This window comes from Ochotona princeps, chromosome 3 (assembly GCF_030435755.1).
Source record: "Ochotona princeps isolate mOchPri1 chromosome 3, mOchPri1.hap1, whole genome shotgun sequence".
NCBI lineage: Eukaryota > Metazoa > Chordata > Mammalia > Lagomorpha > Ochotonidae > Ochotona > Ochotona princeps.
The window spans coordinates 71,878,268-71,895,026 of record NC_080834.1 but is presented as its reverse complement, the minus strand read 5'-3'; the positions used below and the strand labels follow the sequence as shown (position 1 = coordinate 71,895,026).

Sequence of the window (16,759 nt, the reverse complement as noted above, 5' to 3'; positions counted from 1 at the left end):
TGGAGAGAAGCTGGGACTCAGGATGGGCTCTGTGTGTCTTCCTCGGCCAGACACCTAGTCTAAGATTCTACATTTTTAAAAGTCTCTGAGTTGATATGTATGCTTATGACCTAAGGGCCAAATTTTGTGTATCTTTGTTAGACATTTATTTAAACAAATATATCACATGTACGTTGGCATTCTTTTTTTCCATCTTTATACTTGAGTATAATTGTACTTGAGTACAATGAAGAAAATTATATTTTATTATGCTCTAAATGTATATGTGTAGGTATAGTATGGTTGTATTATGGGGAAAGTAGAGACAAAATGTTAGGTATTAATAGCAGACAAATTAGCTCCACCAAATACAGTGGAAATTCCTTCTGATCAGAAACTAGATACTGGGGCATTTATCTGCAGCTTATTGACCAGTTAGGATACCCGTATAACCTGAGTGGTAGATTCAAGTCTCAGCTCTGGACCTGCTTCTAGCTACCTGCTATTACAAACCTTAGAAACAACAGGTGCTGCGTCAGATAGCTGGGTCCCTGCCACCTCCATGGAAGGCCTTGAGTAGGTGCCTAACTTTTGGCTTTGGCTGGGTCCAACGCTGGTTATTATGGGAACTTGGGAGATAAACCAACAAACAGGAGCTCCTATCTTTTTCCCTCTCTGTGTCTGTCTTTCTTATAATAAAAAAGGAAACCACCAATCTATATAGTGCCATCCTCACATGTCTGTGACACCAAACAAATACCTATAAAACAGGTTTTTGTGACTGATTTTGATGTAGAAAAATATATCCAGTCTAAATAAAACTTAATTTTAGAATATAGTGCTTACTGAGAGTTCATTTTTCAAGGATCCTATCGTAGTTTATTTTATAGAATGAAGTAGAGTTTGTTTTGTAAGCACCAGTGAATGTCTCTACCCAGAAAATTCTCAGAAAATGGCAGCTGGTGGTATAGTGTCTGATGGGATCTTAATAATGTGTATTTGAGTTGGTCATATTAAGTTCAGTGTTCTCTTTTCAATTATGAAGAAAGGACACATTTCTTAGCTACATAAATATTTATGTGGTGAGTCAGTTCTGGAAGTGAGGGAATTACTGTGGTATTTCAAAATGGAAACACTTCTTTTCAGAAGTCATCAGCAGTGTGATCTCAGAGTCTGTTTCAGTGGTAACGCACCAGAGCTGAAATCTGCCAGTGTTGAACATCTGCCTCTAGGGCCTTGACTTCTGGAACATTCCTCTCTATGCACAAGTGTTTTTTCTTGCTTGCTTTCTTAATTTGTTGCATCTCTACTACATTCCTTCAAGGACACAGGGAAGAAGTGCTCTAAATTTATTGTCTTACAGGAGAGAAATCTTTTTCTCATATTTGGATCTAAATTTGTGGATTCAATTGTTAGATTATACTTGTGATCAGATGGTTTGAGCGTGACTTTGTCTTTTCAAACGCCTCTGAGTCTCCCAGCCTCTCTTCCCCTCTCCATGCCATTGTCCCTGCAGAGTCCTGGCTGCTTATGGAACCCTGTGCCTCCCTGAGCACCAATGATAGATGGTTGTGCCTGTGCTGGTGAAATGAATATGCCTGATAAGAAGGGAGCTCTCTGTGGAGTGGACCTATTAACCTTTCAGCCTCTTCCAACAGTGCCCACCTCTTCTGGATGTGCAATCTGTCTTATACCCAGTCTGATCTACCCGGCATTCGTTCATCTGCCAGTCTTGCTGCTTTTACCCGGTCCGTTTTCTCTACCTTTTCTGTAATTCTCAAGTTTTTTTTTTCTTTTTTAGAGATCTGTCTACAAATTTTATCCATTTGTCCCCTTAGTGCCAGCCTACAGCAGCAAGTTTAATGTACCTCAGTTGCATAATCGTGGTTTTTTTTGTTTTTTGTTTTTTTTTTTTTTTTTTGTCTAAGTACCTCCTAGATTGTAGACACCACAGCACCAGGGAATCATCTATTTTCAAACAGTATGTACTGAGTAAATAAACTTTACTTAAACTTACTAAAAATGCGTATGTGTAGATGCAAATTTCCATGCAGATGAAAGTATTTTGAAGACAGAAGAGTCCATTGTATAGGTAATTTAGAGTATTAAATAAGAAGTGAGCCAGGTGGGCAGATAAAGCTGCTTTTTAGCCAAATACAAGTTCAGATCTGAGTTACTTAGTCTTAAATGATGGCTTAATTTCGTTGGCTCCTGCCATTATGCAGGAGTTATTCTGGTGGAGTTCTTGGCTTTCCGCTTTGGCCTAACCTAGATGTTGTGGACACATGCTGTGGGAATCTGAGGATGAACTCCGTCTCTCCCCTCTCTGTCGTTCTGCTTTTCAAACAGAAAAGATGAGGAAATGTGGACGATGGCATGCCATGCCCTGTCATGATTAAGTGAAAAAAAAGAGAAAATACATATTGCTGCTACTTTAAAGCCTGATAATTGTGCATTATTTGTAGCTTTTTTGCCTCTTTTAATGTTTAGTTACTTAATAAATACTTAGGCAGGAAATGATTAACAAGAAAGAAAATGTTAATACATTTGTCAATTATTCCCCCAATGTAAATATTCTAGAAGGGTTAAGCTTTGCTAAGCTTTATACAAACCGTATAAAAAGGAGGAAAATGATGATGGATTTTACATATAAACTCTCAAATGAGAAATTCCCAAAACAATTCGGAAATTTTAGATTTTGCAGCATTAGGAGTAGGATGATGAAATCTTGAGATTTCTTTTTCATGGGACATGCATCTTGTTTTATCCAGTTTATCCCTGTTTAGTCACTTTGTAGCTATCCCCAGGATTGCAGTATGTATATTAAAATAAACCCTATTTTACTTAGAAATAGTCCCAAACGACAAGCATAACGATACAGGTAGTTTTTTTTTTTTTAAGATTTTCTTGTTATTGGAAAGCCGGATATACAGAGAGGAGGAGAGACAGAGAGGAAGATCTTCCGTCCTATAATTCATTCCCCAAGTGCGCAGCAACGGGCCGATGCGCACCGATCCGAAGCTGGGAACCAGGAACCTCTTCCAGGTCTCCCATGCAGGTGCAGGGCCCCAAAGCTTTGGGCTGTCCTCAACTGCTTTCCCAGGCCACAAGCAGGGAGCTGGATGGGAAGTGGAGCTGCTGGCATTAGAACCGGCGCCTATAAGGGATCCCGGGGCATTCAAGGCGAGGACTTTAGCCGCTAGGCCACGCCGCCGGGCCCTGGTAGTGTTTTTTCTAAATGAAAAGCTGAATATTCTAAACCTAATCAGAAAAATCATGGTAAATGCAAGAATTTGTTGTTTTCCCAAGTTTCATGCACCCCTTATTGATAAGGGAAGACAGTTACGATAATGGTAAATTGGTAGCACTAATAGTAGGAACAACAATTAACGTTTACCAAATGCTTACTATGTGTGAATATCCAAAGCCAGTTGTCCACTGCTTTATAGGAAATGACTTTCAAGTATAGTGGCTTGATTGAGCATATGTTGCTGCTGTTTTGTGAGTGGCTGATTGGGTCATCTGTTTTGTATCATATTGCTTGAGGTCCTAATTCAGTTGAAAGGTCCAGTGCACTCACATGCCCAGGATTTGAACTCCCTGGGCTTCTTCCCAGTGTGGCAGCTAAATCCATGACTACTCACAGAGGCAAAGGCAGAAAGTGTACTTTTTCTGAGGTGTAGCTTCAGAATTTACAAGCATCATTTACACGACCTTCTGTTGATGAAAGTAAATCTCTGACTATTCAGATCAGACAGCAGGGGAAATGGACTGTAGTTCACATTGGCAAACTAGTTCACATGGCAAAAAGATTTTATACATGTTTAATCCTGTACAAAATCTATGAACTAACTACAGTTGCAGTTCGTATGTTTTTAGTTAATGTAGTGCACATAGTCATACTGTTTTTAGTAGTTTAAGCTTTGATTTTAGGTCCAGTTTTGATTCTAGAGCTAGAGCTTTTGGAAATTGCAATACATGGGCTCAGCGGCATGGCCTAGCGGCTAAAGTCCTTGCCTTGAAAGCCCCGGATCCCATATGGGCGCCGGTTCTAATCCCGGCAGCTCCACTTCCCATCCAGCTCCCTGCTTGTGGCCTGGGAAAGCAGTCGAGGACGGCCCAATGCATTGGGACCCTGCACCCGCGTGGGAGACCCGGAGGAGGTTCCAGGTTCCAGGCTTCGGATCGGTGCAGCACCGGCCCGTTGCGGTGCACTTGGGGAGTGAATTAGAGGACGGAAGATCTTCCTCTCTGTGTCTCCTCCTCTCTGTATATCTGGCTGTAATAAAATGAATAAATCTTAAAAAAAAATTGCAATACATATGTTGCTTTTAGTGGTCTAGGTGGCTTAGATGTTTGTCTTTGTACTCTAAAGCCAGTATGTGCGATAGTTTTATTGATGTATAGTGAGTTATTCTGTTGGTATTCCAGGCTATCACTGTGACTAAGGCACATTTTTTTAAGATTGATTTATTTGAAAGGCAGAGATTTACAGTGAGAGATTCCCTAGTTCACTGGATTGAAAACAAGACTGCCAGGACTTGAACAAAGACTTATATTAGATACTAGCATTGCAAGCAGAGGCTTAATCTGATGTACCAGAACACAGGCCCCTGGAACAATTAATTGAGCAGTCTTCATGGGATACAAATAGTAGAAGTCTCTCCACGTTTGGTTATGTGGGAATTGTTGAGCAAGACTAAAGGATAAAAGCAACAGACCTACTGTACCTGCTACGTATATTAGCAGACTTCCTCACCAAGATCAAGTAAAATCAACTTACCTACGGACATATTCTGTTGTACTTTGGTCTGTGTCTATTTCTTCATATGGTTTTAATATTTTTATGTTTACTGTTCATTAACATGAAGCATGGAAATTTAATTGCCTTTTTGTGTTTCTGCTGCTTTGTGGTTTTCTTTGTTGCGAAATTTAAGTTTATTGGTGGAAGTTTCTTTGGTGGAAAAGGAGAAAAAGACATGCCAGTGATGCCTATGATGATAGAGGATAAAATAAAAACCAAGGCTTTCAAATATGTAGATGAAAGTCTGTATATTTGCTGTGATTTCAGATTTCCGTGACAGATTGTTAGTGTTCTTACTTTAGAATTCCTGCAGTGCAGGCACTGTGTCTGTGAAAGGACGTCTGTAATTTGAAATCATATTATAATTCCTTACTGGGTGTAAGCTGTGATATGGATGCATTTTTGCCTGTAGAGTATAGAATTTTTAGCATTGGAGCTACCTAGTCCTACCTTACCAAAATTGGAGTGACAATAGCCACATAGAAGGATATGGGATGTTAGAACTTACCTGCCACAAACCCTTCATCTCTCCAGGGAAGCAACTTTGGGCAAAGACAATTCAAGCTCTGCGTGAAAACTTAGGTACCTGCCTCTTGGTTTCCTCTATTGTATCTCTGTTTAACTTTGCCAATTTGAGTCTTAGATGTTCTCCTTTCTTCCGTTCATTTTCTTTCTGTCTTCTCCTTCTACTCCATCTACTCCCTACTGCTGCTCTTCTGTCCATTCAGCACCCTAACTTGCTCTTCCTTTTCTTCCTAGCAAACAGTGTTGATTTAGAACACAAGAGATACTAATGTTGTGGTCCAGGGAAACTGCACTGCTAAAAATTGGATGATAATTCACCCATGTTCTAGGATTGTTTTACCTTTCTAGTTTTCATTTTGAAACAAATTAAAAAGAAGAAAAACATGTCCAGCTTGTAGCCACTGCTTTAAATAAGAGAGGACATTTCTCTGTGAGGCTATCAGCACCTGAATTAGTCATCTTTTCAATTTTCTCATGCTTCTGTAATACACCCAGTGAATGGAAGAAAAATGTGGTTATGAATCATCTGGTCCTATATATTTTATTTTCAATCTTCTGTGACAAAGAGTACATGTGAAGACAAAAGCACTTGGACCCAACTCCTTTGCTTTCCAAGGCACTCTAGCAGAGGGCGGGATGGAAGATGGAGTGTCTGGCATGTAACTTGCACCCTGCAGGACACAAGTTTTGCTTTACCTGCTAAACCACATCACTGACCCCCCCAAAAAAGCATAATATTTCTACCATCCAGGTGTTGCAACTGTCATAGTCTTTTTGTATATATATCCTGCAGCGGTTTTATTTCTGCTTATACATTATCAATGATATGCCCTTAGAAATGGAATTATATTATGCTGGGTATGTTATTTATTATCCTGCTACTTACACTGTGCACATTTTGCCGACTCTGCAACACACACATACACACAAAGTGGAGATGTGATATCAGAATCAGATTATACATAAAATGAATTATTTGGCAAGGTTTATTTGTTTTGATTTTTGTATCTGCACCAACTATTTTAATAAAACCAGTTTTCGCCTCTGGGGAAGAGAGAGAGTAACTCATGAGTTTAACTTTCTTTGGTCGTCTCTGCTGCTGGTGAGCAGCAGATGAGCTCTTTGCTCCTGCTGTGATTCATGTCTCTATTACTTGCTCCATTCCATGAGAGCAGAGTTGAAGTGAGACAAAGGTGTTAATCAGGCAGATTTCCAGAGTCACAAGGAGCAAAGAAGTCTCAGGGAACAGTTAGTGGATGGAAACTGTTTTACTTCCTCAGAAAGAGTGACAAATGTGTCCCATTAACTTGAGTTCCTGGAACATACACACCAGGGATACAGCATTAGTTTCTTTTGTCTTGCTAGTGTTCTGTTTTTCCATTCATGAGGGAGAAAAACAATGGAGAGAAAAAAGGAAAGATGGCATAACTCACAGAGGATGGTTTTCGACTTCTAAAATTTCTATTAAAATGGCTTTTGGTAAAAATTCCTTTTCACAAAGGTTTAGAAATTTGATGTCTTAATAGATAGTGTTTATGTAAACTATTCTGATGCTTGTCAGATTATTGGCATTATTTTGGGGTCACAAAATCCTGTCTTATTTACAATTTTTAAAAAGTATGTTCTTTGAAAGTTTTTATTCAGTTTATTATATACAGAAGATAAATTTATGTGTTTATGTATTTCATACATCCTGTTTTAAGCTGAAATTGAAATGAACTTTTTGAACCTAGCGTGAGGCCTAGAGGCTAAAGTCCTCGCCTTGAACGCACCAGGATCCCATAAGGGTACCGGTTCTAATCCCAGCAGTTCCACTTACTATCCAGCTCCCTGTTTGTGGCCTGGGAAAGCAGTTGAGGACGGCCCAAAGCCTTGGGACCCTGCACCCACATGGGAGATCCGGAAGAAGTTCCTGGCTCCTGACTTGGGATCGGTGCGGCACTGGCCATTGTGATCACCTGGGGAGTGAATTAGAGGATGGAAGATCTTTGTCTCTGCCTCTCCTTCTCTCTGTGTATCTGACTTTCCAATAAAAATAAATAAATCTTTAAAATTTTTTAAAGAAATTAACCTTTTTGTTTTGCTGCTGTGCATAGGAAACTGTTAGAGGAGAAACAATCTATTACTCCTCTAACAAAACCGTACGCTCTAATGGCAGTGATATGTAGTATGTGTATGAAGTAACTATGGTGTCTTGCAGTGGAATATTTATGTTGTGGCAGGTCAGGTGACATGACATGTAATAACCCGGTAAGTGTCACATGAGGCAAAACAGGGAAATGAGTCCATTGCAGTATTTTGAAAGAAAACTGGTGCATCTAAGAATCCTAGAGGCTGAGACACACGAACGTGAAGTCATAGAGGAAGGAGGGGAAGGCCTAACCTAGTACATTGATCAGACAAATGATGGTAGCTTTCATATTGCCTGGTGAGATCGTGTGAGAACATGGCAACATGTAGTAAGGAAAAGTATAAAGGCAAGTTTCTATTGGACATCCTAGAAGAAATGACTAGTTTAGGAGAATTTTTTTTAACTAGATTCTAATTGAGTAAAGGCAAAAGAGAAGCCATCCTTGGTAAATACCAAAGGTGATAAGAAATAAAATTGAATATGCCAGAAGAAGGGATCTAAAATATTAAAAAAAAAAATCAGAATTTCCTTTCTGTGTTTCAGGTAAGATTTGGAAAAATGCTTAACAATTATCTTTTTGACTGGTATCTTTCAAATTAAGAACATCAAAAGCAATAAATTAGAAATTGGTATGTCACTATGATTTTTTTTTTTAATGTTAGACTTGGAATAAAAGGAACAAGTGAATTTAGATTTAAATAAAATTGTTGCTGTTTCTAAGTTTCAAGATGAGCTTTTATTTCTTGATGAGACTATTCTGTTCTTTTATCACATTATCCCAGATCAGAAAAATGTAATTCAAATTTCTAATTTTTTTTTTAAAAGAAGGAAGCAAAGCGTTCCATGCTCTGGTTGTGTCCATATGAATCTCAAGCCATCAAACGTTTTCATTTTATAGACGTTGGATGACATTTTATCTTAATTGAATGACAGAGAGGGTTTTCCCCACACACTGCCACTGCCTAAATTAATAGACTAGTCTACATTTTCAATATTTGTTTTACAAAAGGATTCTTGTTATACATCAGGTTTAATCAAAAGAAGGTCAACATGAAGGACAAAAGAGTTTTCTTTATTGAAGTAGATATTAAGCTTCTAAAACAGATGAAAGTGTGAGTGATCATATCATTCAGTAGTAGGTTTTCATAATAAATTTTCCAGATGAAACGATTTGTCAAAATCAAAGAGATGTTGTTAATCCTACTTTTTCATTGCTATAGAGTTAAAATGACTGGCAAAAAAATCATTTGAGAAACTTCTTGTGATATGTGGGGATGTCATTTATTTTTGTCCTTATCTTCAAGCAAAATACTATTTAAATACCTGAGCATTTCAGACCTTGTGATGACCCACACCGTGTGTGCCTGGATCTAATTCCTGGCCAAATTATCTTCCCTCCTCTGAAACGTCCCATTGCAGGGCTATGTGCTGGTAAGAACTACATCACCCCAGAAATTATAAAATCCTCTTATTAATTTCCACCTTTATTATGGTTGGATCACAGGCTTATTTCCATTGCATCTTTCTGTAACGTTGGGGATCTGTGAATTCCTGAGGTTCCGTTACAGTTGGTCTGTCATCTTCCTCTTTGTATTAACAATGCCTAGACCAAACTTAGCATGTCATGAATTTGTAGACTCTATGCCTGATGGGATTCATCAAATATTGACCAGTTGTTTACTGCCGATGAAATTATATGAGAAACTATTATGAGGTCTACTGCTCTTAAGTGAAAAATGATGGTTCTCACCTTTCCTAGATGGCCAGTAGTTTAATGGATGCTGTTACCAGGAAAAAAAAAATTAGTATGCTAACTATTCACAAGATTAAGCAGAAGTGGTCAATAGATTTCAAAATAGTAAACAACCTGTTTTTTGTATTTTCTTAAGCTATATTGTTGAACTCTTACCTGCAAAACTTTTATTTACAGGCATTTGTTTATAGGCATTGATCTTAGAAATGAGGAGCCTAATTTTGAGAGGTTATATTAACTGTTCAAGCCTTAGAAGTAATAATATGAAACCAGTACTCAGAGTTTAGGAACAGGATATTTTATATGGGATGGTTGAAAGATTAATAAGTGTATCTTGAATACATCATGATATCTTCTCAAAGGGTGCAATATTCCAGGCAGGTGTTGTGGTGCACCAGCTGCAGCATCATTATCCCAGATGGGCACTGGTTGGAGTCTGACTGCTCCACTTCCAATCCAGCTCTCTGCTAATGTGCTTGGGAAGGCAGCAGAAGGTGGCCTGAATACCTGGATTACTGCTGACCATGTGAGAGACCCAAATAGGGCTCCTGGCTTCAGCCTGCCCCTTCTCTGACCATTGCAGCCATTTATTAGGGGAGTGAACAAGCAGCAGGTGGAAAATTTCTCATTTTTTACCTGCTCTGTCTCACTCACCTACTTCTCTCTCTCCCTGACACACCCCCTCTCCATCCTCTCATCTATTTTCCTTTCTCCCTTTTTTTTTTCCAGGTGTTCTAATTTTGAAAAATATTTTTTAAAAAGATACTATATTTGTATATAATAAGCCTGTTTCATGTTTGAGTTTAACCAAAAGATTGCATTTGTAAATTGTTCATGCAAAACATCTCTATTTTGGAGTGGCAGACATTTTGGCACAGTGGTTAAGCTGCTGGGTGGACTGTATGCATACCATATCAGAGTGCTTGGATTCCTAGCTCCAGTGCTGATTTCCGGCTTCCTGTGGGTGCAGAACTCAAGTGGTTAGGTGCCATGGTTAGGTCCCTTTCACCCAAATGGGAGATTGGGCTTGTGTTCTGGCTCCTCCTGGCTTTGACCTGGATTTTGAGGTCATGTTGGGGTGAATGGATAGAGGATCTCCTGTTTGTCCCCTCTGTTTCTCTCTCCTTTCAATTAAATAAGTAAATAAAACTATTTGCTTTTTTTTTCTTTTTAAGGATTTATTTATTTGTATTGGAAAGGCAGATTACAGAGAGGAGGAGAGACAGAGAGGAATATCTTCCGTCCGATGGTTCACTCCCCAAGTGAACCCAACGGCTGGAGCTATGCCAATCCGAAGCCAGGAGCCAGGACTCTTCCTGGTCTCCCACGGGGGTGCAGGGTCCCAAGGCTTTGGGCCATCTGCAACTGCTTTCCCAGGTTACAAGCAAGGAGCTGGATAGTAAGTAGAGCTGCTGGGATTAGAACTGGTGCCCATATGGGATCCTGGGTGCATGCAAGTCCAGGACTTTAACCACTACCTCTTGCCCTGGGCCCAGCTATTTGCTTTTGAAATAAGATAACATTCGCCTGTTATACAGCATCTTTATTCTGAGGAATAGCTTTCTCTTAGTCCATTGTAGATATGCAAAAGAATACTTAAGAAATCAAATTCCCAAAGCTCAGCTTTCTTAGCCAGAGTTTTTGGTTTGGGCTCCTTGTCCATGCTAGCATGGATGATGTATTCTTGAGCAAAGAAAGGTAAAGATCTTTTTGTTGCTTAATTCTGGGCAAGATTTTTTTTTTCTTTTTGATTGTGTTTACTCAATTCCTGTAAAGTTTGCGATTAGGGTTGTAAGAGGTAAAATACAATAGGTTGAACTACAGTGCTGGCCTGTGTTTCTGGTTAAGTTACGGCTGCACATAATCCTGCTCATGACTTGGGAATAAACTCCAGATCATTTGGATTTCAGTCCCCTTAAGATAAGAATCTGGTTTAATACAAGGTTCTCAGGACCCATCCTAATCATAGTCACAATTCCCCAAAGCCTAGTTTCCTTAGTTTTCCCAAGGTCAAAAGCAGTGTGAAGTAACTCCAAGCCCATATTGGCGGGTACTTCAAATATAACTGTAAAAAATTGCTCTTTAATTGAACCTGAGACTCATTTTAAGATGTTTTTATTCTTTACGTCTTGCCATTGTATGTTGAATTTGTTTCATCTTGTAAAGATTAAGATCATGTTATAGCTTTTAAATGTGAGAGTTGAATTATTAATAGTTTTTAGGTTAAAAAAATGAATTTGTTTCCTGTAGGAAAATCATTATGTTCCTCCAAACTTTAAAAGACACTTCATTTCTATTACATCTAAAGTTTTTTTAATCAATTAATAATGCAAACTGTTACCAGAAATGCCTGGTGGGTTCTTTCCTCAGCTTAGTATAGAAATAAAAAGCCGGGAATCTGTTGCAGACAGAAAAGTTTATTTGCGAAGGGACCCAGGTGAGCAGGGAAGGGAGAGGAAGGGGAAAGCACTTCCGAAAATCCGGGAGGTGGGGTGCCTCTGGAAAGGGGAGGGAGAGAGACACCAGAGATTTGAGGAAGGGTCTTGGGATTTTATGCCTTCCCTGACCCCTCCTTGTTGGGTGGGGAACCTACAGGTAAGATGTTCTCCATTGGTGGTCTCTTAATTATAAAATGGGTGGGCAATGCTGGTGCCGCCCACCTAAAGGTGTGGCCAAGACCTCAGAAGACCTGGATGGTCTCACAAACATCTTAATTTGCTGCTTAATATGACACAGTTTCTTCAGTAGAGCAAATGCGAGGACTACATGCAGTCTAATCAAGTTATACTTGGTGTGCCTCCTGCATTTATTTGAGATTGTTACTATTTGAATCTTGGTATATTTCATCCAGTTTTCATCTTCAATTCAGCAAATCGTGATGCAAAAATTAGCATATGCTATAATCACCACAATGTATTGTAATGGCTTTCTTAGGTCATTTTCTGTCATACTATGTGATAAGTTCATTGAGGGTAAGATTGTGCAGCCCTCTGTCGATCTATATATCTACAGAATCCTTCTGTTGTTATCTGTAGACACTTTAAACTGAAAACTTCACTGAAAAATAGTGAAGCTGCCTTCCCTAAAACTGTCATGATGCTAATTCACTCTACTGTAGTCCCTATAATGTATCTTGATTTTGGGAGTAATTGATTCATATTCTTTTAAGCAACAAGTATAGGTGACTGAACCCAGTATAAAGGAATATAGCTTGTTGCTTAGTTGATATTCTTGAGGTTGCAGATGCAGATGTCATGTGAACATTTTTAGAAATTTACAAATATTGACATATACTTTTTATTATCTGGCATTTCGAAATACTTCATGCTTTAGTTTTTTAAGCAAAATCCCACACAAAACAAGTTAAAAAGCATCTCAGCAAAAGATAATGTTGCAAAATTCCAGTAAAGTTAATTAGCACTATATAAGATTATTGTCTTTGTGGGAAAACTTTAGTTTCTTTGAAGTAGGAATTATACTGATAGAAAAACTCTTAATTTCTAAACATCAAATCATTTATGAACAGTTGTCAGTTTAGTTTTAGGATGATAGCCAGTTTTCCTTTCTATCTGATTTTCTAAGTGTGGAAATCAGAATAATAGGAAATAGCTTTCCACTTACAAAGATGTGTCATTGTTCCCTTTTTGTGCTAACACCAGCATGGTTGAATATAATTTTATTCTTGGACCTAGAGCCAAAATTTCAGATTATATTTACAAAATCAATATTTAAGGTTGTACAGTAGAATATGTAATTGAAGAAAACACATACTAAAGTATAATATGCAAAGACAATAGAATCATATAAACCCTATTTGCTACAATAATAAATTTAAATGCCTTGTAATAGATTTACCTGTCAGTTTTCTATGTTGGTATGGATTACATGAATGAATTTTCAGAATGGTCATTTATATATACATGAAAGGTTTGTACGCACATCTGTGAAGGTGTATACGTATAAATGTATCTTAAATCATATAAGGCAACAGAAACTAATACATTGAAATATGTTTTTGCCATGAGTTTATTTTAGGAATTAAGGCAAAAATTAATATATATTGTCTTATTTTGTGCAAAAAATAAAAAATGTAGTCCAACTTTAGGAGCAAGGAAAAGGAACTTTAAGTACATTTTACGATAAACCTGTGATTGTTTATATTGATACTAGTGTTTATATTGATACTAGTGAATACTGCATATTCTGGACGGTAATTATAAAATGTCACTGTTTCCATTTTAATGTTTAGTGCTTATCTGGCCAGTGGGTCATATGTGCACGATGGGAAATGATTGTCTCAATGCTTCAGAACTCAGATCTAACAATTGAAAATGAAAAGCATTTGGGTGTAATTCAAAGAACAAAGAAACAAGGGGATGAAGAGCAACCAGTTCAGAACATAAGGAACAGTTGGTCTAGCTTAATTATAACCGTCTTGGTTCCTTTTTTTCCTTCCATATGTATCACTTAGAAGTTTGGTAACTTAACCCATTTAGCCTAATTACAAAAATAAATTCATTACACGTTTTTGTGGGGACTTTTCCTTCCCTTAAACTCACATCTTAAATTCATTTATATTGGTGTTGTGTAAATCTGCTTTTTGATGTAGCATAGCAGTTTACTTTTTGCTGAAGCCTGAACAGCTTTTACTATTTACTATTAACCATCACTTAAGTGCGATGGTGTTGACATGAAAGAAAATCTTATCTGTGTCAAAGATTGAGCTGATGAACATGTTTTACTCTTGGGTTGACTCCTGCAGAAGTGCACTAAATCAAAGAAAATGATGGATTCTTTGTGTAAAAGTCCTATAGGTTTTACTTTACAATGCAAGTTACAGAAACAGGTAATAATTTTTGAGAATGGAGATGAATTTATACAAAATAGATAAGAAAATCTTAATTCTACTGCTTTCTCTTGATTTTTTGCTTTTCCCATATTTTTGCATCTCATTTTGTTTGTTACCAGTGTTTATGTTACAAAGAATGACTGTATGATGGACATTTATCACCTGTTGGTTGCTAGCAAACATCCCCCCCCCATTATAAACATCTCAGAGTCACTGAATGTGGGTTTAAGAATAAGACAGAGTGTTAATTTCAAATGACACCTAGCTGTTTACAGATTATGATAGAATATGTCCAAATTCAGTAGCTTCCTTCAATTTTGCTGTGTAATTTCTTTGATTCTTTTTTTTTAAAGATTTATTTTTTTTATTACAAAGTCAGATATACAGAGAGGAGGAGAGACAGAGAGGAAGATCTTCCGTCCGATGATTCACTCCCCAAGTGAGCTGCAATGGCCGGTGCGTGCCGATCCGAAGCCAGGAACCAGGAACCTCTTCCAGGTCTCCTGTGCTGGTGCAGTGTCCCAAATCCTTGGGCCGTCCTCCACTGCTTTCCCAGGCCACAAGCAGGGAGCTGGATGGGAAGTGGAGCTGCTGGGATTAGAACCGGCGCCCATATGGGATCCTGGAGCGTTCTAAGCGAGGACTTTAGCCGCTAGGCCATGCCGCCGGGCCCAATTTCTTTGACTCTTAAAGCATTTCCTGTCTTCTCACTCCTCAACACACACACACACACACACTGAATCTTCAGAATGAAGGTATATAATAGGGTGCTTCCAAAAGTCCATGCAGCAATGAAGTTAAAAAAGAATGTGAATTTTCTATGTGGTATTGTTGTCTATGCACTTACTTAATTATGATGACTCTTCGTAAAGATGAATGTAAAGAAATAAGGTCAGTTTGAAACTGAACATTATTTAAACATTTTATATTATAGCTGTTCCCTTAATATGTAGCATTCCATTTCTGAGCCAATTTAGTAATGTATGTTGTAAAATTAAGAGATAGGAAAGATACTATTGTAAGGATAGTCATTTTGCAGTTTGAAACACTTAATGGTATCAGAATCCGCAGAACTTAGCATGGAGGTAGAATCTGGTGACCCACGAGTGTTTGAATCACATACTGAACTGCTTTTTTCCTAATATTTCCCTCTAAAACAGAAGTTCATCTAAGATTTTTTTCATCCATTTTGATTGCTTGCTCTTTATAACTAACAACCAGTGAAGAGAGCATTTTAGAATCTCAGAAGAAATTTCTGAAATTAATTACAGTCAAAGAAATACAATGAAGTAAAATAAGGATATTCATATTTAGAATGCGTCATCAGAAAAATCTTATGTATTTAGTAGTAGCAGATGTATTTGACAAAACATGGCCTGTTCATTGAAATGCCCATTTATGTCTCATATTAACGGCATTTTTGCTCATCCTGTCTCCATTTATATGATTGTTTCGGGTATGCTAAACATAGATATCCAAATACTTTGTTCAGTTTCATACAGTATATATCAGTAAATGGTATTCCTAAAAGACCTATTCCTTCTAGTTTTCCTCTCTTTCATTTTGCAGTTTTATCTGTCAAAAGCACAGCATCTTCCTAGATTTTGCTATAATGGGAAATGTTTTTGCTTCCCCAGGTAAAGATAACTCTGTCTAATGTGTTTAGCATTTACATGTGATTCTGATTTTTCAGATGTATTCCATTTTTTTTTCATTAAACTCTGTGTTCTGTGGAATAATTTACCTTACTTGTGAATGATAGAGTGTAGAGACCTAAATTAATGTGCACACGTTTTTGTAATTAAAAAGAAAAAGAGTGAGAAAAGAGAATGAGAGAAGAGAAAATGAGTGGAGAGGAAACACACTCCCACCTACTGCTTCGGTCCTCAAATAATTGCAGTGACTAGAACTGTGCCAGGTGGAATCCAAGAGCCTGGAGGTAGGCCCAGACCTCCTGGGTAGTTGCCAGCAGCTCAGTTATGTGAGTCATCATGTGCTTCTCCCAGGGTTGGCACTGGCAGGAAGCCGGGCTTAGGGGAAGGAGCAGGGAATTGAACCCAAACACTCCAATTGCAAAATGACTAGTCCGAGCACCTGCTGTGATATGTACTTAATTTTGTCTGTCTTAATATGAATTCTCTTTCAGACTTAAAAGTTGTGTATATTTATTTTTGTCTTCTTTTCCTCCTGTTTCTGCAGACGAAATCTCACGAAACTGTCGCTCATCTTCAGTCACATGCTGGCAGAAATCAAGGCAATCTTTCCCAATGGTCAGTTCCAGGGGGATAACTTTCGTATCACAAAAGCAGATGCTGCTGAATTCTGGAGGAAGTTTTTTGGAGATAAGTAAGTAAAAATTGTTCATATATGTTGGATCCATTTCTTAAGTGTAATGTTGTCTAATCTTTAGCTGCACGTTTTATTAGATGTTCTGAGAATGTGTTTTTGATAAGTGTTTTCTTTGACTGTTAACTTATCTGGGATATCCCAAAAAGCATGTCTTGATGATGTGACAGTTTTTAGCCTTTTTATTTGAAAGACTGACAGAGGAGAGGAGAAAAACAATGGGATACCAGGTAGTATGGAGGTAAAGGGAGATTGGTTAATTGATAGATTTTACAACTGTTGATTCTCTTCCCAAGTGGCTGCAACCGCAGATGTGGGCCATGCAGAAACTAGGAGTCAGAAATTCCATATCCTACATGAATTTCAGGGCCA

At 38.0% G+C, this 16,759-nt stretch overlaps 1 protein-coding gene across 4 annotated transcripts in view; it reads left to right on the top strand.

Moving 5' to 3' along the window:
• Positions 1 to 16,759, top strand: part of CBLB (Cbl proto-oncogene B) — a 196,357-nt gene that overhangs the window by 70,153 nt on the left and 109,445 nt on the right. For all 4 annotated transcript variants that reach the window (XM_058661828.1, XM_004593216.4, XM_004593217.4 and 1 more), the window contains one exon: positions 16,241 to 16,387. In XM_058661828.1, the coding sequence (XP_058517811.1) occupies positions 16,241 to 16,387 (147 nt within the window). The remainder of the gene's footprint in view (positions 1 to 16,240; positions 16,388 to 16,759) is intronic.